This window comes from Nyctereutes procyonoides, unplaced genomic scaffold (assembly GCF_905146905.1).
Source record: "Nyctereutes procyonoides isolate TBG_1078 unplaced genomic scaffold, NYPRO_anot_genome, whole genome shotgun sequence".
Lineage (NCBI taxonomy): Eukaryota > Metazoa > Chordata > Mammalia > Carnivora > Canidae > Nyctereutes > Nyctereutes procyonoides.
This window is the reverse complement of record NW_026575159.1, coordinates 7,932,358-7,959,391: the sequence shown is the minus strand read 5'-3', so window position 1 is coordinate 7,959,391 and position 27,034 is coordinate 7,932,358. Positions and strand designations below refer to the sequence as shown.

The 27,034-nt window shown below is 34.6% G+C and overlaps 1 protein-coding gene across 3 annotated transcripts in view; it reads left to right on the top strand.

The window, feature by feature from the left end:
* The window catches only part of CSMD3 (CUB and Sushi multiple domains 3), a 1,184,516-nt gene that overhangs the window by 758,102 nt on the left and 399,380 nt on the right, over positions 1-27,034 (top strand). For all 3 annotated transcript variants that reach the window (XM_055314112.1, XM_055314111.1, XM_055314109.1), the window contains 3 exons: positions 5,081-5,263; positions 10,268-10,594; positions 13,708-13,902. In XM_055314112.1, the coding sequence (XP_055170087.1) occupies positions 5,081-5,263; positions 10,268-10,594; positions 13,708-13,902 (705 nt within the window). The remainder of the gene's footprint in view (positions 1-5,080; positions 5,264-10,267; positions 10,595-13,707; positions 13,903-27,034) is intronic.

Sequence of the window (27,034 nt, the reverse complement as noted above, 5' to 3'; positions counted from 1 at the left end):
TCTACTGTAACAATCATCTGTTACATATTAATTATTTGTTCAGATATCAGTTTCACCTCTTGAAAAAAAAATTTCAAAGGCAGTGATATATAATAGGTATGAATTTATTATAGTAACTGCATGTTGTTTTTCAGTCTGAGAGTACTGCAGCTTCAAAATTACATATTTATTTGAAAATATGTCTTTGATTTTTAAAAATCAAGGAGCAAAAAAACAAAAACAAAAAACTATGGTTTCAAAACAGTAGAATAAGCACTTACTTTCAATCCTAACCCAAGGGTGATAGAAAATATATTTTAAAAATTCACCGAAACTGAAGCATAGAAAGAGGAAATGTCAGTTGTTATGAGGCTGTAGGGGATCACTAAGAAAAAATGTATATAAATAAACATGTAATGATATATACAGAAGATAGAGGTAAACTGAGAATTTCATAAGCCTCTTTCATCACAAGAGCTATTGCTATAGCTTCTGCATCGGAAGCCACCAGACATATTGGGTCTAGAAACCACCAGGGAAGAGTCTGCTGGCAATCCTGAGAAACTGCAGCGATGACCCCCGAGGAAAATATTTCAGCTACAGAGCCAAATGCTCATATATGGAAGGAGAGTCCAGTGCAGTTGTCAAGAGGGAGAGCTCCCCAACTCAACATGAAGATCACAGAAGTAGGACTGTACCATAGATCAACAGAAGGGATCAATAGAGGGGAAAGTTTTTTTTTTTTAATAAATTAATTTTTATTGGTGTTCAATTTACCAACATACAGAATAACACCCAGTGCTCATCCCGTCAAGTGTCCCCCTCAGTGCCCATCACCCATTCACCCCCACCCCCTGCCCTCCTCCCCTTCCACCACCCCTAGTTCATTTCCCAGAGTTAGGAGAGGGGAAAGTTTATACCCAGAACTACAAGGCAATTCTGACATGAGAAGAAGTAAGTCTGAAGGTGGGGGATGTTGAAGGTGAAGAATGGGAACTGAAGGACCTGCAAAGTTACAGAGAAGCAAGCAAACAAGAACATTTATTTGAGAACTTGCTCAAAACCAGCCATCTTGTTCTCTCAACTATGTCCTCCTGCACCTTCATCACAGGCTTGAGCATGATTTACTATGTTCTCCTGAAATGTGCAGCTGCTCTTTTCATATACTTCTGTCCATACCCAAGGAAACATTTAATAGAGGAATAAGAAAATTATTTTAAAGAATTATTAGATATCTTCACAAAAGTAAATGGAGAAACCCATGAAAAAAATAATAGGAGGTTATGAAACAGTAAAACAATCATTAAATGTTCAAGAAATGATGGCATAATTTTTCAGTATATAGGTTGAATTGGGATTAGATAACCATGCACAGTGAATTAGTAAATCAGAATATATATACATATATTTACATATATATATGCAGAATAGAGAATTTCAAAATTCAAGAATGCAGAATAGAGAATTTCAAAACTGAGAATTTGAAAGATTGAATAACACAAAGGCCAAATCCCTAAATTCCAATATTTAATGTAAATGACTTTTAGAGATAAAAGTATGAGACAATATTTTAAAGGAAAATATGGTAACAATTTCTTAGAACTTAAAAAAAAGTTACAAGTTATTTGATAGAAGGAATAGATGAAGCACCAAGCATAAAAAATATTAAAAACCAATACCTAAGTAAATGATAGTAACATCAAAAATAGCAAGTCTAGGGGCACGTGGGTGGCACAGTCAGTTTAGCCCCAACTCTTGGTTTCAGCTCAGGTCCTAATCTCAGGGTCTTGGGACCGAGCCCCACCTCTGGCTCTTCATACAGCATGGAGTCTGCTTCAGATTCTCTCCCTCTCCCTCTGTCCTTCCTGGTCATGTATATGTGCTCCTTTCTCTCTCTCTCTCTCTCTCTCTCTCTCTCTCTCTCTCTCAAATAACCAAATATTTAAAAAAACAAAACAAAAAACAGCCAGTCTAAAAAAGAATACCTCAACTTATGGTAAGGGAGAAGGAAATTGCAAGGGACAGATAAATTATAAGAAAATTAAAATCTCTTTTGTATCATATTTGTAATCAGAAACACTGAATGGATAAAATATCAGGGGAAAAACATATTCAAATGCTGATAGAAAATAATTTTGAATTAAAATTCTATAATTAAAAAAAATAAAATAAAATAAAATTCTATAATTTATCAAGTATCATTCAATAGTGAGGGCCAAATAAAGACATTTTATGATGAAGAAGAATCTGTACTTTCAGTAACAGAAACAATTTCAATTTCAAGGCTTGAAAGTAATACAATTTTGTGAGCCTGCTAACAACATCATTTCACCATAGCCTAGCACGTAAGCCCATCTACTCCCACTCAATATTTTCCCCTAGAGCATGTATCACCTTCAAAAATAAGATGTTATTTACTTCTTGTTTATTATTCATAAACTTTCAATGAAATATATGGTACAGGAGAGCAGTAATCATTGTCTATTTATTCATTGATTTATCCCACATACCCAAAACCAAATCTATAATATCATAGGTATTCAAATAATTATTTGCTGAATAAATTGAATGACTAAAGGGTGGTTTTATATATGTGAAGTGAACTTGATTCAACTACAAGGAAATATGCTAAAATCCATTTCTGTTAGGAAGTTTAACAGTTCTTTTAGAAATTGTCAAAGGAAGACAAAAAATAATTAAGGGCATAAAATAATTTCAATTTGACAAATACAAGTTGGATTGAATATATTTTACTGATTTCTCCATTATAAATCTGAATATACTTATATCGAATACAATATAACATTAGAAATCAACAAAAACAGGATGCCTGCATGGCTCAGTCAGTTGAGTGTCTGGCTCTTGATTTTATCTTAGGTCACAATCTCAAGGTCATGAGATGGAGCCCAGGGACTGGCTCCTTGCTTGCTCAGGATCTGCTTGATATTTTCTCTCCTTCTCCCTCTGTCCTTCTCCTGCTCCCATGCACATTCTCTCTGGAAAAAATAAACACAATACTTTTTTAAAAAAGAAATCAACAAAAATGTGATAGCACTGATCCATAAATTTAAAGTCATTTTGAAATTATTTATGAGTTAAAGAGGAAATCAAAATGGAAATTACAGACTATTTAGAAGTGAACAGGGAAAGCTCTCTGAATCAGAGCAGAACTCTGAGGAAAATTTATAGATTCAATTTTTGGGGTTTTTTTGGAAATAAAAAGAACTGAAAATAAACTAATTTAAAAAAAACCCTAAGATTTCAGCCCAAGAGGCAGAAAAATACTGGCAAAGTAATGCAAAAGAGAGTTGAAGATGGACTCCATAAAAGATAAAAAGGAAAGATCTTTAAACAAAATTAAAACAATAGAATTGATCAGCAAAAGTTGGTTCTTAGAAGTAGACTAATAAATTTGAGAACCATTTGTAAGTATGAGCAAAGAAAACTGAAAGACTAATCACAAGTAAATAGCATTAGGAGTGAGATTTATTACATACTTATGAAGAGATATGTAAAAATCCTGTAGCACAATCCTATTACTACTAAACTATTTAAGTGGCAAATGCCACTTCTCTAACATATATAAATAGCCAATATTGCTCCTTCCTCCCTAACCCCCCCAAAAATACCTTCAGTAGAAAAATAATTTTAGAAGAGATTAAAATGGTAGTCAGATATCTACCTCAAAATTATACCAGACTCAGCCAGCATTTTTTTTTTTTTTGGCAAGTTCAAACACTCAAGGAACTAGTTTTCCTGTTATACAAACTAGCCTAAAGACTAGTGAAAAGTTGCAAAATTACAAATCTCTCTCTCTCTGATATTAAATCTGGATAGGAATACCATAAGAAAAAAAGGAAACTGAGTAGACTAAAGTCAGTATAGCATAGGGAAAATATCAAATCCAGTGTATTAAAGGAATCATTAAAACCATCTGTGTTTTCTGCTAAAAATACAAGGGTATTCAAAAATAAATCCAAAATTATAGTTTGGCTGGAAAAAGAGCAAGTTGTAGAATAACAATGACAATATACTACAATATAAATATAATACATATGTAAAACAATACTACATAGTTGTAGAGAGGATTTTTTTATTTATATAATAACAGGTGTTTATAATATTCCATATTATATATATGCCTATGCATAGTTATGAAAGCATGGGAAAATAATTGGAAAGACCACACCAAATTGGTGCTGGTAGGTTTTAGAAAAACCAGGAATGTGTATTTGTTGGAATATCAAGATAGAGACCATAACTTTATCTCAAAGCTTTGTCTATTAATTTTAATTATTTGCTGTAGTTTGCTTGACGACAACTGTATTAATGTGATTTCATGCAACTGAAAAACCAAGACAACCACCACAATAATTTACTACTGACATTCATAGCTTCACAACGAAGATTCTAGGCATTTGGAGTCTCTTTGAATATAAGCTAAAAGAGTGCTTTTATATGCTCTTAAGAGAATTGTTTCAACCTTTTAATTCATTTTTGGAGGAACGTATCTGGATAATTTGGAATGCAAAATAGATTTCTGCCCTAAGGCATCTTTTGGCAGGTGTCGTTGGGGGAAATAATTGAACCAACAAGTGTCAGGGAGAGTGGCAGAGCCATTGAGAAAGGTATTCACTAACAGCTGTAGGGATATTGAGGCACAAAATGTTACCCTCACATCCTGGTCATGATCTACAGATTTACTGTGTCATGTACAGATAACAAAAATAAGAAATGTTTTTGGGATTTGGGGAAAATACACACATACGTAAACCTGTGTGTATATGTGTGTAGTGCAGACAGAAAATTTAAATCTTGCCATAACTCTTCTGTTAGGCAGAACCTCTAGCATATACTCTAATGACTTCAGCTTCCCCATCTACAAAATGAGAGGACTATATTGATTGTTTTCTAAAGATCATGTCATCAAATTATAGTCATAAGAGTAACTAACAAAAGGGAAAAAATTAAGGTTGGAGAACACACTCATTTTTGTTCTGAAATATCTAAGATATGCAAGGTGTACATCTACAAAACTGGTTACATGGATATCATATGCCCCAAACCCTTGGAAGGTGACTTGTATCTTCTATTTTTGCAGAAATTGAAAAAGAAAGTTGTGGTGATCCTGGTACACCCTTATATGGAATTAGAGAAGGCGATGGATTTTCTAATCGTGATGTTTTAAGGTTCGAATGCCAGTTTGGGTTTGAATTAATTGGAGAGAAATCCATTGTTTGTCAAGAGAATAACCAATGGTCTGCAAACATACCCATCTGTATCTGTGAGTACCAAATGCTTTGCTTTCAGATAGCATATGTTACCCTGTCCTTGCATATAATTGCTTTTGTAATTAATTGCAAAGAGCTGGAACCATGTAATTATTTTTGAACGAGTAGCACTTTGTGATACTATCTTTAACAAGTGTGCTTATGCCAAATTATAAATTTCATTAAAGATTTAAATAAAGTTAACATAGTTCACTTGGTAATTGCAAAGTATATATTACATGTGTTCTTATAATGTTTTATTGGTGGCATTTTATACTTTATAGATAGCATACTTATGGAAATTATACATCTGAGCTAATTCTAATAGACTCATTTATTTATTTTAACAAGATAGTATATGCTTATTTTCAATCAAAAACACTTAAAATATTTAAAGCTTATATTCTATGTATAATGCATTAACTTATTTTTTGCTTGTAGATGCTCACACTAATGCATACTTATGTACCATTTATTTATATTGCACAGAAAAAATTCATGAATGTTCATGATATACAGTATGCTTGTATTAAAAGAATGCATTTCTTCAAATACATTAAAGCATTTCAATTTAACTACAGCAAAACTATAATTTGTACTATCTATTGATACATTTTTATTTTAGTTTCAGTTAAGTACCAACAAATGCAACTTACCAAATATGGGTACAATATTGAAAATTTTGCATTTGAGCTTTGACTGTTCACAAATGGTGATATATAAAGCCAATATTCATGAAAATAAAAAATAATTTTCTGATTTTCAAATATAATATTTTTTCATCTGTATCCTGCTCTCACAGTGTTTTTCATTTGTGAAACCCTTCATACACTACAAAGGCACAAACTTTACTTCAATATTTAACTGGTTTAAAAAGTCACATTTTTCAAGACCCATATTTTATCTGAATTATAATACATGCTGCAAAATATATATTTTCCCTTATTCAAAATGTTGCTTATTTAACATTTTTAAATTATTTGACACTTTTAAAAAGTGATAGAACTTTTACTTATTTATTTATTTTTAAGGTAATAGAACTTTTAAAGAGGTAATTTTCTAATATGTGTTTTTGCATCGTTAAAAAGGAAAAAAGGAATAAAATATCAAGCAAGCATTACTGTTTCTTGGTATGATGTCTGGATACATATTGCCATGATACTTAATATTAGGTTTTAGCAAAGTGGGCATTTTTCAAATGTGGCAGAAATTTCCCTACTTAAAATATATTCTGCTGGCTCTTCTGGGAATGTAGGAGAGGAAGAGTGCATAGACTTCCTCAAGAGAACCCTCTCCTTTTAGGGCTAGTGCTCATCCCTAACCAAAATCATTGTGAAGTTCCTGCTGTAAGAGAAGAAAATGTTAGGGGAGTTTGATTTGATTCCATTAGCATTATCTTTTTTTTTTTTTAAGAGCTTTATTGAAAGACTTGGTGCCTATTCTTTTTCTTTTTTTTTTTTTTTTAAGATTTTATTTACTTATTCTTGAGAGACACACACAGAGAGAGAGGCAGAAACACAGGCAGAGGGAGAAACAGGCTCCATGCAGAAAGCCCCACGTGAGACTTCATGCCTGGACTCCAGGACCACGCCCTGGGCCGAAGGCTGAGCTAAACCTCTGAGCCACCCGGGCTGCCCCCATTAGCATTATCTAAAGCTTAGTGATACTTCCAGAGTCTTCTTTGGAAGGTCTTTAGCTCTGGATGTCCCTCCAAGGAGACAATGTTGTATAATATTGAAGAATCTGTTAATGTGGTATATCACATCAAAAATGAAACTATTTTTAAGTCATTTTAAGGGATGCTAGAATCCATTTAATAAAATATTTAAAATAATGTTGACTACAACACACTCTTGAAAAACCTATAAAACACTTTTTTTTTACTATTTTAAAAGTAATGAAGACCTGCACCTTGTTATATGATGAATATGTAGCAATTATTAGTTTCATATATACCAACAATAGCTAATTTGAAAATGTAATGAAAAGATAATTTATCATAAAAATAAAATTAGAAGATATGTAGAAATAATTCTTACATAAATCCCAAAAAACCCATAGAAAATTACAAATTTATTCAGAAAAGGAAATTTTATGAGAAAAACATTGAGATAGATGCCATCTTCCTGAATTAGAAGACATTATTTAAAATATGATGGGCAGCCCAGGTGGCTCAGCAGTTAAGCGCCGCCTTCAGCCCAGGGCGTGATCCTGGAGACCCGGGATCAAGTCCTACATCAGGCTCCCTGAATGGAGCCTATTTCTCCCTCTGCCTGTGTCTCTGCCTCCCTCTCTCTCTGTGTGTCTCTCATGAATAAATAAATAAAATCTTATAAAATAAAATAAATAAATAAATAAAATAAAATAAAATAAAATAAATAAAATTAAAATGTTGTTATATAGAAATTGCTTTCAATAACTTCAATAAAAATCCTGACATACTTTCTTTGGGAACACACATTCTTTGTGAATGTGTTGACATGCAGCTAGGCAAAAAAAAAAAAAAAAAAACAGGCAACAATAGAATAGATGTGAGAATTTTTTAAAAGAAAAGTGTTTATTCGATACTAAAGTATAATATTGAGTTGCTACCAGAAATTAGTGTGGTACTCACAGAAATATAACACTGAGTCAAAGGAAGTTATATTAAAAACTGCATCTAATATAATTAAGGGTTTAGAATATTACATTGGCATTGACCTATTCATCTGAGATGAAAAATTAGCCTGATAGTTCTCAGTCATCCCTTGCTAGAATGGGGGTAATTTAGATCAGAGATTAGCCAAGTAAGGTCTTTGGGACAAATCTAGCCTGAAGCCTCATTTGGTAAATAAGTTTTATTGGAACATAACTGTGTACTTTCATTTACCTATTGCACATGGCTGATGTCCTGCTATAGTGACAGAGTTAAGTAGCTGCAAGAAACCATGTGGTTTGTAAAGCCAAAGCATTTACCGTTCCTCCATTTACAGAAGTTTTCTGACGCTGCCTTTAGATCAAGAGCCATAGAATCAAATGATTCCAGGATGCAAGCAGGTAAAAGTGTGAAGAGGAAATAGGACTAGATATGTGTGCACCCATTATGGAAGTAGTAGGGGACTGGAATGCATTAACTTTCTCAAAGAAATTAGAACTCTGGATTTTTTCCCCTCAGATGTGAAATAGGATGATTTTAAAATTGATTTCAAATTTTTGACAGGCATAAGAAAAAATTGTACCAAACACATTTACTGAATCCAGCCCAATGGCCATCAGTTTCCAAGAACTGGTTTTAACTCCTCACATCATTCCATACAGAAGAACAAGCAAATTTAGGTTAGAAACTATATGTTTTAAATGATAAAGATTATACATATGTAGTAATAAATAACTGATTATATATAATTCCTATCATTCTTTGGCATATGTTAAATATTTTACACATCTTATACATAGGTATAGTTATATTTTTGTCTTTATGTTTCTGTAGATAGATATTTGTCTAATAATCTGAATGCTAATAAAAGATCTAAAAAGCAATATAAAAAATCAGAAGAAGGGATCCCTGGGTGGCGCAGTGGTTTAGCGCCTGCCTTTGGGCCCAGGGCACAATCCTGGAGACCGGGGATCGAATCCCACGTCGGGCTCCCGGTGTATGGAGCCTGCTACTCCCTCTGCCTATGTCTCTGCCTCTCTCTCTCTCTCTCTCTCTCTCTCTCTGTGACTATCATAAATAAATAAAAATTAAAAAAAATCAGAAGAAATGATTATTTTTAATACTCAAATTAAAACAAATTATTTATACTAAAATTATTAACAAAATAATGTATGGATATTGTGTGAATCATAATATTGAACTAAGCATTCATAATTTTAAGTGATCAGAGTTCATGAGCCTGTAAATTCCAAAAAGAGAGAAAATGGAGAAATCTTCAACTTTACAAGTAGCAAAGAAGGGCAGATTAATAATATGTCATTTTTCTTATCAAATAAGGAAGGTCAAATGATCATAATATTTTATGCTGGTAGAGGTATTATACTCCCTAATATATCCTTATAGCTCAGAATAAGTTAATACAACTTTAGTAGAAAGAAATTTAGCAAAATATTTTCAGGCTTAAAGTTCATACCCTTTGTAAATTAAATTTGGTGCAAAATTATATGAATTATATGAATGAAAATTATGTAATGAAAGCCACTGGAAGAAAATACATCATTATTTTAACTATGATTTCCTCTTTTTAATAAGACCATTTACTTTTCTGTTCTTTACCCTTTTTCTACTTCCTAAATGTTCTGTGTGATCATTTAGCCCAGATATTTTAAAAATTAGAAGAAAACCGGGATGGGTGGACCAGGGGCAGGAAGAGACTTCATCTAACTAAGGTGTGAAACTTTGTCCAGTGTTAACAACTAGTGGTGATTGCTACAAAAGCTAATTTTTCTCCTTATCTGTGTTTTAAAATATGAGAGCATCCCATGGCCATGGTAAGAATGAAGCTTGCCTAGTTACCACCCTCACCCCAGGTTTCATCTGTGCTACAACATCCCTGTTTGTTAATATCCAAATAATATTTTTTGTCTTCAATCATTTCATGAGCATTATAGCTTTATATGGAAATCTCTGAATGTTTCACCTCCGTTCTTTCTTAAGCACAGAAACAAAACTGTGTAGAACTCTAATACAAATATGATAAATGTCTAAATAAATTGCCTTTATTACTCCCATGATACTTTTGTGCATATTTAAGCATACAGTCATGCAAAGTAACAGTTGCCTTTCCTAATATGTGAAAGTGGTAACATTTTTTCTGTTTTATAATTTACATTGTTTAATATTATTTTTTTCAAACTGCTAATTGATTATCGTAGTCATGGCAAAATAAGAATAAAGAAATAATAACGATATAACGGATATAAAGGTATAATAAAGGTAAGTATAGTAAGTAAATAAGGTTAAAGCATAATAAGGATTTGGCAAAATAAGGTATAATATTACTTTTGAACATTTACTGTATTTTATAATCTTATTTTAACAGTTCCTTGCCTGTCTAATTTTACTGCACCAATGGGAACAGTGCTGTCTCCTGATTACCCAGAAGGATATGGAAATAATTTAAACTGCATCTGGACAATAATCTCTGATCCAGGGAGCCGGATTCATCTTTCTTTTAATGACTTTGATCTGGAATCCCAGTTTGATTTCCTTGCCGTTAAAGATGGAGACTCTCCAGACTCCCCAATTCTTGGAACCTTTACTGGGGCTGAGGTGCCTTCCCATCTTACTAGTAATAGTCATATACTGCGATTGGAATTTCAGGCAGACCACTCAATGTCAGGACGTGGCTTTAACATCACTTATAACAGTAAGTTTATTTATTCTATATAATGTATTTCTACAACATAAAGCTAGAAAGGAATCATGTAAATCAGCTCTCCTCCACAGAAAAGGAAGCTTGAACAAGTCCTATATATATATATAAAATATTGCTAGGGATAGTCATTCAGTTCGCAATTTCCAACCATATTTTATTCCCTCTTGTGTCATTTCTCTGTGAGAGACCTCAAATTAAGGAAAATGTTTCAAATATTATGATATCAGCCAATACATTATTTATTCTATTCAATCTTATAAGCATAAATTCAAACCTAACGTATATCATATACTTTGACCCATTATTGGTATGCAAACTTAAGGGAAATAAATCTTTCTTTAAAAATATTCATAAACCGGGGCACCTGATATGCGACTCAAGGTTGCAGTTTCAATACCCATGTTGAAGGTAGAGGTTACTTAAAAATAAAATCTTAAAAAACAAAACAAAACAACATATTCATAAACAAATGGAGGACCTTAAACAAATAATGACAACACAGAATTATAATTCCAAAGACAAAATTCACAAGGCTGCAGAAACATTACTGAGCAGGCAATCATTAGCTTAGGGACAGCAGACCACTGAGCTGACTTTGCAGGTCATCATGGGGGAAAGTACTTTAGAGATTAAGAGTGTCATCTCTGCACTGAAACTATGCAACTTCAAATCTTGGCTTTGCTCCATTTTTAGGTTTAATAAATGAGCCTCATTGTTCATATCAGTAAAACCATTTTAGGTTTCTGTAAGGAATAAATTAGATGATGCGTGTAAATAATTTAGCATAGAGTGTATGATACCTAGTAAATGTTAAATAAGAATTAACTGTCATTGTTTAGTTACCTTTTGAACTATTACCTTAACATCTTATTTACTTGTGTTTATTATGTTGCTTTGAGATTTTTTTGAGGTTATTGAACTCTTGTCTATCACTCATATTCTTTGTATTTTTCTGAAAAAATGGTATAAATATAGTAAAAATATGAATCACATAAAGGAGAAAATATCTTAGTACGTTAACAAACACACTTACATATAGTGCCTCTGCTTGCAAACGTTTCCTAAAGCTATATAATACTAGTGATTTTTCTTGTTTTTTTCCCTGAAGCTACCATACTCTGTCAGGTATTGACCAACTTGATGAGTTAATATTTGTGTCATATAACAATAGGATTATAGTTTCCTGCTCTTTAAAGAAAAGAGAATGGCATCCCTCACCTCCACCCCCGCCATTCAATGCTGAACTTTGGCAATTAGTAACAAAAAGCAGTTATTGCCTTTTCAAAGTGTCACTGGTGGTGAAGTTGTCAACATGTAATTGCACATTATTAAAGTTAAATTAGCTGTGACATGTGTCACACAGACTGCTGTATAAAATAGTTGCTTTATCTGAAAGTCCTCTTAAAAATATTTCACATAAAATGAAAGATATATATGATAAAGATATATATATGCACTTATCTATTTATTATTTTTATTTTGTCTTAAATGCATATTATTTTTAACTTTAATGTTTCTGGTACCTTCAGGGTATTATGGAAATAGATTCTTTGTGTCTTGATCTGTTTCTCTAGTAAATAATTTAACCTATTTTATGCAAATTCTTACTAATGTTTTCTACTGAAATTTTATTTTTCCTAAATAAATACCTATCAGACATTATATATAGGAACAACAAGTTTTAATCAATTGAAGTTTTTCATTTTTTTAACACAACAACAAACAATAAGTAGAAAAAAGTATACCTACAAGTATATTTTTAGGTATATTAGAAGTTACCTTAATATTCTTCTGTATTGGGACACCTGGGTGGCTCAGCAGTTGAGCATCTGCCTTCAGCCCAGGGCGTGATCCTGGAGACCCGGGATCGAGTCCCACGTCAGGCTCCCTGCATGGAGCCTGCTTCTCTCTGTGCCTGTGTCTCTGCCTCTCTCTCTGTTTCTCATGAATAAATAAATAAAATATTTAAAAAAAAATTCTTCTGTATTGCTTAACTTAAAAATGAAGAGAATGAATAATAAAAGTTATATAATTTATGAACAATATGAAAATGATGATTAGTGAGAAAATTTCAGATAACTTGATGTACTTAAGCAGCATGAATATAATTGTAAATAACTCATTAAACTATGTTTTGCACATTTAGACTTTGCTATTTTTAAATGTTTTTCCATTTATATCATGCTTATTTACACATTTATGGTGCATATTTGTTGATCCAGATGAGTAAAGAGAGAAATTTGGAGGGTGCATGTAATCTATAATCTTGAGAGATTCAAATAAGCACATTGTCCCTGCACTTCTGCTACTTGCTAAGGCTAAGCTAAATATATCATAGAAGACACAAAATAAAATAAGAAAATGACCCTGAACTCAAGAATTCACATTCTCTTGAGACCTGAAACAAAAAACCCAAGATACAATATGTTGCTGAGAAAAAATGAGAAGCCAGACTGAAGGATACATTTCAATCCTATCTCTATGACCTGAGGCAAGCTACTTATCTTTCTCTGAATCTCACATTACTCTTTAGAGCTCTAAATGTTAAATGAGATTATAACATTTCCAAATCTCCTATCACTGTCTGAAACATGGTAATTGCAAGTTAGCTCCCTTTCCCTTTCCTACATAGCAGAAAATAGATGACTAATGGAAAATTATAAAAAATTTTTAAGACTTTCATACCAGAATGGAACCTTTCACTATAACCTCACAAGACTGTCTCTCCATTCCAGTGAGTGAATCACAATAAAACTTTGCAATGAGATGTGGTCAACCTGCTTTGTACTTAGAATAATTAGAATTCTAATCAGTTTGCACTGGAAATTTTTACATAGCTTAAGTCTAATGATCTCCAGAAATAAGCAGAAGCAATTCTATTTTATATAATTAATACTTTAAAAATAATTACACTATTTTAAAACAATTACACTTGTTTACATCATAGGCAAATAGATCGTGTCAATGGAGAACCATCAATTTTTTTAATAAAAGTTTTTCTAGAAATAAATATAATCTTATTTAAAATCAGTTTTTCTCATCCCAAATATATAAGAATCCCTCTCATACTGATTGTTTGTATATTTTTGTTTGCTCTTCTCAAGCATTTGGACATAATGAATGTCCTGATCCTGGGATACCAATCAATGCACGGCGGTTTGGAGACAACTTTCAATTAGGAAGTTCAATTTCGGTTATTTGTGAAGAAGGATTTATTAAAACCCAGGGAACAGAAACAATTACATGTATCCTTATGGATGGAAAAGTAATGTGGAGTGGACCCATTCCAAGATGTGGAGGTAAGTGCAATGGCCAGTGAAAATTATAACCCCATCATCATTGTGCCCTAGAAACCATCACAGGGAATGCATTGTTTACCAGGACTGTTGTAATCTTTATCTTAAAATATTATTTAATATTCTACATAAGACATATGTAGTTAAATTACAGTTAGTGTTTCATGTTAAAATTAATTTTTTAGAAACTTTCTTAGAAGTCCCCTTTTTTTTTCTTTTTTTTTTCTAGAAGTCCCCTTTAAAAAAGAGCTCTTATTAAAAGATATACATTAAGATATGGTAAATCTTGGTTGTATGTACAAATTCTCTTTTTAACTAGAGAGTTATAGTTTAGTATACTTTATACTCTAGTCCTCCTTTTTTCATGGTATTTTAACTATTCACAGTATAAATACTTAATTTTTAAAAATGTGTTAACAATGGGACTAGGCTCAGTAGGTTAAGCAGCTGACTCCTAGTTTTGGATCAGGTTTTTGAGATCAAGCCTCATGGCAGGCTCTGTGCTCAGTGTATTTGTGTGTGTATGGGGAGGAGATGGGTTTGCCTGAGATTCTGTCTCTGTGTCCCTCCCTGTAGCACTCGCTCTCTCTCTCTCTCAAATAAATAAATAGATCTTTTTAAAAAATGTCAACAATGAATAATTGCTATAAAGAAATAACAATAAATCAATGTATGCTAAAGCAGCCATTATTTAAAATGTGTAATTTTTGAGGGCAAAGTTTGCTAAACACCTTTTCTTTTTCAATTTTGATTTGCTCTATAAGTTGTAGTCAAGGAAGTTCAGGGCAATTTATGCATGTATGTAATGTGTGTATGTGTTGTTGTGTGTGTGTGTATGCAATGTTTGAAAGTTTATATCCTTAAATACATACACTCATATAAAGTCACAAACTATATTGGTAAAAAGAAAGAATGATCCTACTTAAAATATATCATGTATAGTGTACCAATTTAGAATCTATAGTAATGTTTATATGAGGTATGGAGCTTCAATTTAGAATTATCACAATAAGAATTACCATTCTGAATTCTACTTTTCTCCTTCCACTCCCGTACCTGAGATTACATATCTATTTTATTTAAAAAGATATAGAAGTTTTACTAAGGAATAGATAGATGAACCAGAGCCATGAAACACCTTTTAACAGATCATCATGTAATGATTAGGTGATGCTTTTTGAGGAGTTTCTTCATTTTCTTACTTGCCCAATTTTTCTTCTCACCTGTGTCCAAACTGACAATGAAAGCTTTTTTGCTGTTTTCTTTCAATTTCTAGCTGATAAATTGAGAATATTTAATATATAATTTTCAGAAATATTACAAACTTCATTTACTAATACAGCCATTACCTATAAATGTCACCCTATGTTGAGTTAAACATTTTCATAATGTCTCATGATGAACTAACCCAGACCATGCAATTATGTTTTCCTCATAGCTCTTCAACTAGCACCTCCTTCCTCTTCTAATCACTTTCTCATTTGTATTATCAGGGGGTTGAACCAGATGACTCCACTGTTCTTTTCCAAACCTCAGATGTTATGGGCTTTGTAAGAGGCTACCCTGGCAATGGTTAAGACTGCACTATTATATATATAAAAAAAGAAAAAAAAAGACATAGCATAATGGAGTTGCATTATAAAGGGCTGAAATAAAAAAAGAAAGAAAGAAGAAAGAAAGAAAGAAAGAAAGAAAGAAAGAAAGAAAGAAGAAGAAAGAAAGAGAAAAAGATGGAAAGTAGTGTTCATTTTTTTCCCCATTATACTTTGTCCCTGAGCTCATTCATTCCTTTAATCGTAGTTCCTAACTCAAATTTGGAGAATCATTCTGAAAAGCCTACATTAGTATTTGAAGGAAAAGTAGATGGGAGAAATTTTGTTTCAGACAAAAGGAATGAACTGGAGTGGAGGATAGAGGGTCAGGGGTTGATGACTAACCAGTGGGGTGCAGAGCATGACATGCTTTGTAAACAATGCTAAATGGATTAAAATTATCTGGTGGCCAGCAGGAAGCCACTTCAGCTCAGAAGTGACATGATCTGAGCCTCTCCCTCCTCTGCCCTGGTTGTTGTATACAGTTCAGTGAACAGACACAGAGACCACCTCCAGGGAGTTGTTGAGGCTGTTTGGATCTTCCCCTGCCTAACTTGGGTGTTGGCTTAGAGGCTGCTTATTTCCTAGCTGAATGAGAAGGTAAAAATAATGAGTTTGACCTCAACAAATCATTTTATGAATCACTGTTTAATTTGAGAGCAATTTTAGCAAGTTTTTACTGTGAAAAATGAATGGCTTTTAACTTTTAAAAATGAGTGAAATGAATATTCCAAACTCTAATTAGGTACAGGCCAATAGGCTCTTGAGGCATCCTCCAGAGAGCTTTGTGAAGTTTCCAAAGGAAAAGAGTATTATTTTCTGGGTGTTTGAGTGAAGTTACATACACATGGCTCATCTGCCAATTTCTGGATCTAACCCCAAAGTGGGAACATGACTAAGAATGAGGTTGGAAAAGAGGAAGAAAAGAAGAAGAAGAAGAAGAAGAAGAAGAAGAAGAAGAAGAAAGAAAGAAAGAAAAGAAGAAGAAGAAGAAGAAGAAGAAGAAGAAGAAGAAGAAGAAGAAGAAGAAAAAGAAGAAAAAGAAAGAAGAAAGAAAGAAAGAAAGAAAGAAAGAAAGAAAGAAAGAAAGAAGAAAGAAGAGGAAGAGGAAGAGGAAGAAGAAGAAGAACAGGAGGAGGAGGTTGGGGACACGGAAGGCAGAATCAGAGTGGGCTGGGAGTGATTTTACTGTGGCACTTGTCAGGTCACCAGCCATATCCCAGGCCATATCCCAGGCCATGTTGCCAGGCAGTTTCCACCCAATAAAGTAGGCTGCTGTCGACCCCTGTATAGTTCACTCTGGCTAGTTTAATTTCTGAGACTCTAATTAAGGTTTGTAAAGATTTCCTTTAGTTTTGCCTCAGTTCTACTTAGATGTTAACAACAAAAGCCTGAGACTAGCTGAGGAAAGCTTATTCTTTTTCTTCCCTAATGTGTTTATGCTTTAATTGTTTTTGATCTGTTTTTAATCACCCCTCTCCCTCCACTATTCCCCAACTTGCTATACAGTCTCTCCCACTGACTCAAAGAACTATGTCTGGGAGTCCTCTCTGCCTGTCTTCTTTGTCCTTTACACCTTCCATATTTTGACAGAGAAGTCTTGCTTATTATTTATTGTAATTTATCTTTTAGGGCACTGTTACAGCCTTCAATATAGGCTTGATGTTTTAGCTAAAATGTTCTTTATCATCATATTAAATATTTTATATGGATGAAATACGTACATGTGTATGTTCTGATTAATACAGATAACTATTTGTATTCTAGCCTGTTAATACAAAATATCCAAAATTAAATGTATTGTTAAAAGTTGCTTATATGTTTGGATTGTTGTGTGTTAATATTAGAAAGTAGGAGGTTACTTGTTTCCATCAGGATTTATAAAGCAAGGGAGTCAGGATAAAATGTTTTGATAACACAACACAAAGCTCTAACCTCTTTAAAGATCGTCTTCTCTCTCCACACACACACCCGCCCAACTAATCTACTGCAATTGTCTAGAAATTTAGGCATATTGGCAAATTAGTAATCCACCTGCATCAACCAATCTTCAACCCTAAAACTGTAGGAAATCTTTGAAAAAAAGTGAAAGGAAATGTTTGATCAATCATAGTCCTTGAATAAGGGTTGGTGAGCAGAAAGAGAGAAATGAGATCATAATTTGATACAGTTTTATGATCCCACAGCTGAACTTGGATTCATTTCAGGTAGCTTAAATGCAATTGTTGGACAGAAGTGGGTTACACATTTCATTTACTGACCCGAAGTTCACCACTGCTGCATTAACTAAGGATAGACTTAAGTTATCTTTGTGAAAATTTGAACCTCTTTCTCTAGAGTGGGTTGATCAAATCTTCTCACAAGGAAGAATGATTAGAGGCATTCAAAAGCCTTGGAATCTTTCAGTTTCACTAATGGAAAACAAAATACGTGAATTCCTGTAATCAGCATTGAAATCATTCACTTTGAATCCCACAAACTCAGTGTGATAATCAATGACTTCTTCACTTACCCTTAAACTGTTGCCTGAATATAACTGGCTGTATCTAGGGCCAGTCTCTGCATGGTGTCTCCTTCAAAGATATATCCTACAGCCACAAATAGTGTAGATGGTTATCATAGGTCTACCTTAATGGGCTGACAGAGAGATTTTCATGATGTGCCATGAAAGCTTCCCAGCTCCCACTGACTCAAAAATCCTCTTCCTCTGTCTCCACCAGTTTTCACTCATAACAGCTGCATAAACATTCTCCCTCTTTTGCCCTGTGGTCCCCTCAGGACCCCTCTGGCCTCACATTCATTTCTTTTTCTGCACAGCCCAAACCCCTGTTGGGCACCTGTGAGCCTCCTCACAAAATACAACCCTCAGGAAGTGCAATTCTCTTTTTAGAATATTTTCCCTTGGATTTTCTTCTTTCCACACCCTTTTTCTTTTTCCTAATACGATCAGAATTTCTCTCAAGGGTCTCTGAGGGCATTGTGAGGCTCGCCATTTCCTTCAACATCCTTTTGACCAGTGTAGGTGCTTGAAAATTTGGAAAAGGGGAGAAAGGAACACAGAATTATTGTGTTTGGATCAATTTCTCTCTTTACCTCGATGTATGAATGGATCTTCTGAAATATGGATCAGATGTTGCTTTCCCTTAATTTTCTCAAGGGTATAATGTATAGCTAGATTTCCTTCACAGTACCAAGTGATGCAAACTGGAGTCATCCCCAACCCTCAAACCCTAGAATCTTTTTCTCGGTAATATCTCAGAGCATTTCTAGTTTCTGGAATGTTCCTTGTGAGCATTCTGCATATATTGCTTTACAGAAGGCAAAACTCAAGGTACAATATTTGTATCAGAGAGGTTTCTTTACTGGGCTTTGGGAAACTCTCTGGTCTCTGACCACCATATTCTGACTGCCCAGCTCCAAAGTGCTGAGACAACCCTGCCTTATTGTCTATACCTCAAATGATCTGAGCATCATTAGATTCATGGGTCCCTTTGTAATACGGTTTATGTGTGTGGTCATTTGGTCAATTGGCTATAAGTCCATTGTAATGTGAACCAGTTACAGGTGCTTCTGATCCTCCCATCTGTTCATACCTTTGCCCAGTGGATGTCTTGCTTTTAACCATTTATTAAGAGGTTAACACATACGCAGAAAATGCCATTCCAGCATTTGCACTCAGCTCAGATTCATCTGGATATTTGTATCCTCCAGGGTGGTGAGCCTGACTGCCATTAGATGGAGGTTTAGATGGATCTGTGTCCACAAATAGTAGCTAATGCCCACTGCTATAGATCAGGAGTCATAACCTCAAATGCTTACAGGAGCAAAGCAATAACAGAAGCAAATTAGATGGGCTAAATAGAACAAGCTGCCCTCCTAGGGAGAGATGTGATTTCTCACTTTTTTAAGAGACATGGTTACAAATAAACATTTCTCTTTTTTAACATCAATAATAACAATAATAAATAATACAAAAATGACATCACTGACACTGATGACAGTGTTCCCATTAGCCATCACAGTTCCTTCATGCACACTAGAAAAGGGCATTTTCCAAGAGGAAGATGACTTGAACTAGTGATTACTAAGGTCACTTTAATTTGAAATCCAACAGTAGCAATCAATCACTTGGGGACTGTGCCAGGCCAATGGAGCAGGTCAGAAGTTATACATCAACCTCTCCATTTTGAGAAAGCACTCCAGTGTTTCTTAACTCCAGTTAAGAAATTGGGTATCCTTTGGATTTACTTAAGAACTACTTTCCAGATAGTTTTATCATGAAAAAAAAAATGTTTTAAGTTCCTTCTATTTGTGAATCTGTGTAACATGTTCAACTCTAATCCTCTAGCACCTAGAGTCTAGGCTGAAGCATCCTATTCTGTGAACAGAGCATTCTCCCCAGATTGTCATTTCAATCCAGAGTAGTGTCTATATTGTCCTTTTGGCTTTGCTTTGGTATTCTGCACATGTCTGATTCTTTTTCACCATTTGGCACTCTTTTTTTTCTAATAATTTAGCTGCTGATATGGCTCAATTATGTGGTATGATCTGATTCAGGTGGACTTGGGCACTGTCCAAGTTATTCAAGAAGTATTAATAAATAACAGAGATGTTTGCTTTGTTTCCTTAAGAGTTAAGATATGAACATTTTTATATAGTACAGTAAATAGAAAGCTTCCTGAATATCTTCCTAAGCCATATCTCCCCCTAGTTCTTCCCCCATCCCCCACCCTCCCATGGTTAAATGTAAAAATCATCATCTCCATCATCATCGTCATCATCATAATCATCATCATCATCATCATCACCTCTCTCTCACATGCTTACACACACAGTCCTATCATCACTAAGCTGTGCTCTACCTTCCTATTTTTCTTGTCTCAGCCCCATGCCCTTGCTTACATATATGTAGCCCCTCTCTTCCACATTTAACCCTTAGGCTAATACAAGACCTACTCATTCCATTGTGCTCTGTCCCCAGGAAAGAGTAGTTTATCCCATTCTAATAGTTTCAGTTGAGATTTTATCTCCTTGGAAGGTTGGTAAATACAGTTCTCTACCTCATTATAAGGAATCATGCATTAGTTTAAAACAATGAAAAAGGAGAAAGATCAAGTTTTTGACATGTCTTTTCAAGCTAATCTCTGGGTTGCATTTCTACTTTATGAATGCCTGCTTCAGTATTTGCCAGTAATAAACCAGCGAATGAATCCCAAAAGAACTTGAAAAAGATACCATGCCATGAGACTCATAATAAAACAAGAAAGTTCTCTTTCTAGGTGTCAAGAAGTGAGTGCTAAGTTATCTAGAGTTTTCTGTTTTAGAAAGCAAGACAGTTGGACATAAATTAAGTCTCCTATCTTTGGTGCAGTCATAGAAGGAAATTGCTCCTGGGTATGAGAATTTATTATTCATTGGTGAATGTCACTTTCTTAAAGCTACTGAATTCAACTATGTAGACTGAAAGATGAGAAGGATTTATTTACAGGCCAAAAATGAGAGTTGGACTACAATGTATTCAATATTTTGTTATAAAGCCTGAAGTACCTAATTTACTTTTTAAAGTCAAATATTTCTTAATACTTTAAAGTTATAATCATTTACTGTTCATGGAAAATAAGTTACACAGTCTAAAAATTATACATTTTATTAAATTTCACTTTATTAATTACAATACTCAGGCTCATTTTAGACTCTCTTCCTGGTATCTCCTCATTTCAAAGATCTCTGTAGGTTCCAAGCTAGGTCTTGAATATCTTCACTCTATCCATCCTCTCTATGGGTAACTGTCATCCAGTCTCTAACATTAAATAATATCTATGTGCTGATGTCTTTCAAATTTACATCACCAGCCTAGTTCTTCACCCTGAAGTCCAGACTCATATATTCAACTTCCTACTCAACATATCCACATAGATGTTTAATAGGCATCTCAAATTTAATCTGTCCAAAAATGATCTGATCTCCCTCTGTCATTCCAAACCTGCTACTGTCACAGAGTTTCACCATCATCATTAATAGCACTCCTTTCTTTCAGTAATTCACACCAAAACTTTTGGAGCAATTTCTGACTCCTTTCTTCTGCTACAACCATACACAATCCATCAGAAAAATCTGTTAGCTCTACCTTTGAAATATATTCAAAACTCATCTAGTTCTTACTTCCTCCACTGTTGACATACTGGTCCCAGCAATCATCATCTCCTGCCCAAATTAGTGCAACACTCTCCTAACTGGTCCTGCTACTTCTGCCCTTGTCCTTATTCAGTTCTGTAGAAATGATTTGTTGTCCAATTCACCTGTGCCCATTGATTAATTTCTTCATAAGTCATTTCTCCCCTGGGACTCAGAAAGGTTCTAATGCATGCTCACTATCTGCATCTCTCCTCATTTTTACCTGGCTTTTATCACCCCTGCTCTCTGCACTGTAGCTAGCAATGTCCTCTTTGATCTAAAGCAATCCTCTCAACAAAAATGGAAATAGAATATTGGCCTTCTGGATTACATGGTCATGTTCTTGAATATAATTAGGATATAATACATTCATTGGACTGCTTTATAGATAAAGAGGATTACATTTAATGAAATACATTGGAAGAGTCAGATGAATGCTATTGGCTCAAAGCTGTTGATTTAATTAAGACACCAAGTTAAAACTGAAATAAAAATTACCCCTTCCTGGTGGAGTCTCATAATATTTAATAATATTATCATTGTAGCTTCCCCAACTGACAAGAAAAACATTAGGAGCAAAATGTCTGACAAATAAGATATAAGGGTAGATTTTCCTGTACCTTTGGTATAAGCAACTTAGACACCCAAATAAGGAGAAAAAAAATGTCACAATACCCACTCTATAAAATAGTAATATAAAATAATAATTAATAATAATAATAATAATAGAAATCTAGATACCCTCTTCATGGCTAATTAAGTGTGTTCTGATCCATCTTTCTCAGTCATAACCTCAGGTGCCCCATTTGCAATTTATAAAATCAGGAAAAAGAAAGTAAGGGAGATAAATATCTAGATTGATTTATCTATCTATCTGTCAATGTATGTCAATCTATCTGAAACTGTTGAAGTCAAAGTTGTTCAGTTTTTCATTTATCTCCCTCTAGGGAGGAGGGTACTAGTCTTTTTTCTTCAAGTCAAGTTGACGGGAAAGCTTTAGAAGAATCTCTCATAGAGAATGGAGTTTCCTCAGAGAAAGAGGAGCAGGAATTCCATGTGAATATCTGATTAAACTGTATAGTACTTGCTGATCTGTCTTCTGTGCTGATTGAACAAGAGGAAGAAAATTGGTGAAAGCTGACAGATTGAAAAGAAAGAAAGCTGTCTAGGTCAAAAAATTTGGCAAGTCAGTGATGTGAATTTTCTGTGCACAAATGAATATCACCAGGAGCTTGGCCATCAAGTGAAGGAAACCCAACCACCTGAGATCATCGGGTACACTGCCAGGGATGGGAGCAAGAGGTGACTGGAAAAGGATGACCTTCTCCTATATCAGGGAATTTTATAGTGAGAATCCACCATTCCACACTCTTTCCCTTTCCAAAGGACTCATTTACTCTCATGGAAAACAAACATTTTCCATATCTGATCAATGGAAGGCATCAGGGAACAGTCAGAAGTAAGGCAATAGCCAAGAAAGGACTGACAGCACAATCTGTCCCATCCCAGCCTTAACACACCACAGGCAAAAGGATCTAAATGGAAGAGGAAGGAGATAAGATGAGGCGGAGACTCTTCTCAGTGCTGAAGTGAATGCAGGAATGAATGAATCAGCAAGTGCTGGTCCTCCATCAGCACCCTCCTCCCTATCCTCCAAGCCTTTCTGACCATTGCTGAGAGACACACCTTGGGTGGATGCATGGAGAGGATAAGATGATAATTTTATTTTGAACAGGACCAACTTTTTTTTAATATTGAAAGTGATGAAAATGTTAGAGGACCTGCTCAACATTTTTTAAGGAGGTGGAGATTTAGCAGTGCATATTTGAAGGCAATGGAAGGAAGGAAGGAAGGAAGGAAGGAAGGAAGGAAGGAAGGAAGGAAGGAAACCCATTTCTGGTTTTGTTACATCAATTTCAGAATGTACCATAAAATGCTTACTCAAGCAAGAACTTCCTTGCCCTTAGCAGAGAACTCCCTGCATAACTATGGCTCATTCTCCTTCCTACTCTCTAAGGGGTATCTGAGAAAATTCCTTGAGTGAATAGGATGGGACTGAAGTCCCTGGAGAACTGTTTGAAGGCAAGACTGGATCCACATGCCTGACAAACTTTCCCTTTGAGAATAAGGAGTTTTCTCTTGAACTCAATTAGCTTCAAAGGATAGAAAAACCTTCTCATTCACAGACATGGCATTCTCTTTGGAGGGAGTTTTTTTGAAAGAGCAATTAGAGTAACAGTCTGATACATAGATCAGAATTTATTTGTGGTTCTCATTGAGAGAATATGTGTACATCTAAAAATAAACCCCACTTTTAATTACATGTTTACATAGTATTAAATCCCATTCTCCTAGAGGACTACTGTAGGGAAAGTGATGCAGTAGCAGTTGGCAGGGTTTTGCTTCCACTCTCTGTAGAGCTGAGTACAGGAGAAGGGATCAAGGGGCTATAGCAATGGAAGAAGCTGCAGAACTATGATCATTTCTCTGTAACCCTGGCCTTTTAATTTGTGTGTCTGGCTTCCTCTTTTTATCCTAGATTCAGACCCAACATATATCTCCTAATTTTCTTTGAAATATCATCCAGTGCAGAGGTTAAAGAGAGTCAGTGATTACTTACCACACCTATATCCATAAAACAAGTTAAAAGGGGGAGTGGGGAGGGAACTGGGGATAGAACCATCATTGTTTGATAATCCTTGAGATGCTATCTAGATTTTATCATGCACAGCTCTACAGAAAGGCTATCTAATGGATGAAATGTTAGAGTACTCCCTTTTTAAAATCACTTCTAGCCAACCACCTGAGATCACACCCAGCTCTTCCCATCCCCAACTACCCCCTGAGCACCTAACTGCCACTTCTCAGATGAAAGAGCATCTCCTGCTGTGGAACACTAAAATTCCTTAGCCTTTTTATTCAAGGGAATTTTATCTGAATACAGTCTGAAGCACTTTTGACTCTTTCATACAGGTCTTAAAACATATTGGGTATTTTGAATTTGTCCGTTCTACTTAAAGTACAGAAATGAATCAGCACTCCAACGCAAATTATTTATAACAGACTTTCTTCAGATCTTAGAGAAATAAATGTAGATAAATGAACTATGTCTACCTTGCATTTACCATGTATGTCTTGTTTTTAATTGCTAAAAATGGGGGCGGGGGTAAGAGGCAACAATCTATATTACAGTAACAGATGCAAATCACTTATTTATCTCAGGCTCCTGAGATATCATCCAGTAGAATCATGAAGCCACAGACCAGTCACATCTTAGGTTTTGTCAAGTGGTCTATGGGCAAACAGTGGCAGAATGACCTATGAGGTCAGGGTGGGGTAAGGTCTTGTTAACAATACAGCTTTCTAGATCCCACCTTATAACTACTAGAAGTGCCTTCTGGAAATCTGCATTTTATCAAGTTCTCTGAGTACCTACTAAGGTTTAAAAGTTTTCTAAAGCAATAACCACTGCATAAAACCATAAGTGCTCTCCTTTTTTCCTCCACAAACTATACGCTTTGGAAAAAAAGAACTACTTGACTTTACCTCATACACATTAGTATTTTTCACTTCCTGTCTCTGCTCTTACTGCAACTCCCCCTGTCTTCTACTCATTTTTCTAAATCTAAATTCACTTCTGACAAAATCACCTTCAAGAACTCTTTCCTAAGGTCTTTAGGATGTTACCTGTCTCTTCCCTGTGTTCCCAGACTGCCTACCCAGCTCAAGCATGCATTGCATGTTAGCTGTGCCTATTGGAAAATCGGAGTACCTACATCCATGTAGAATACTTGTCTCTTGAGGGCAGAGAAAATATCATATGGATTTGTTTTTTAAATTTCAGCAACTAGCAGAGTATCTTACATATATAGCAGAAACTAAACAAATACTTATTGAATTAATGGAATACGTGAAGAAATAAAAATAATAATATTGGAGAAGCACTTAAAATGGGGTTGTTAGAATCTCAAATTTGAATTAAAAATCTTTGGGTTGGGGACATCTGGATGGCTCAGTGGTTGAGTGTCTGCCTTTGGTTCAGGACTTGATCCTGGGGTCCTGGGACGAGTCCCACAGCAGGCTCCACTGGGGGGAGCCTGCTTCTCCCTCTGCCTATGTCTCTGCCTCTCTCTGTGTGTCTCTCTCATGAATAAATAAACAAGATTCAAGAATAAAAATCTTTGGATTGGACATTCTATCCCCCTAGCCATCCATCTTTGTCTTCACTAAACCTATTAGGTTTGCATGAAGCCTTAACTCATGCCCTCTTCCAGACTCCTTGTCCCATGGACATATCTTTTTAATAGAATTTATGACATTATTACTTTATGTTTCTGTCTCTTGCACATGAGCACTATAAGAAAAGGAAAAAGATTACTTAATGGCATTTGGAAAGAAGTTTCTAGAACCAAATTGCTTCTGTTCAAATCCTTTCTGGCTGATATGTGAAGGAAAGGAATCTTTTGTCTCTACTAATCAAAGTCTCCCAACTGAACTAAGAATTGTATTTACTTAAAACAGATTAACAGGAGGAAAAAAAAAAGTTTTATTACATGCCCAAGGAGGACCAATAATGAAATTGAAACCTAAAGAAATGAGCAAGGCAGGTAGTTCCTACACTTCGTATACAAAGAGGTAATGAATCTTTGAGGAATTGGCAGGACAAAGAAAACTTAAGAAGCTTCAATTGGTAAGAAATCTAAACGGAATTTGGACCACAGTAGTAAATTAGTAAAAAAAAAAAAAAAAAAAAAAGTCACAAGGTTTATTTACACAGCCTTCTTAGCTCTAAATTTCCCATCTTTGGTGATAGGATGTCTCTTTACCTCTTGGAACAGGGAAGATATCTTTGATATGGGAGATTTATTTCCTGCTTTCAGGCAGACCAAGAAGGATCCAAGTGACCTTTTTTTGTCCAGGTTGTCTCTTCAGTACCTTTATTTAAAATAATTAAAATGCCAATGTGGCCAATCTTGGGGTGGCACATAAGCAAATTGTTTAAATTCTCTACATATCAATGTTCTTATCTATAATGCAGTTGGATTTTTTTTTTTTTGAGCATTCTATAAGATAATCCAAGGGACTTTTCACACAGTTCCTGGCACATGGGAAAGATTCGATAAATGTTAACTGGTAAAAGTAATACAAAAACCACACAGAACACATACCTAACACACAATTATTTGCTCCATGAATGAAATATGAATGAGTAAATGATGAGTGAGTGAATGAATGAATGAACGGGACTTTGAAAACACCTTATATGGTCTTGATCTCCTTTCTGTTTTATAGATATTCTAGTTTTCTTTGTTCAGGCAAGGATAGTTACTGTCTTTTACAGAAGTGTGTCTTAAACTGTGTTGCCTTTG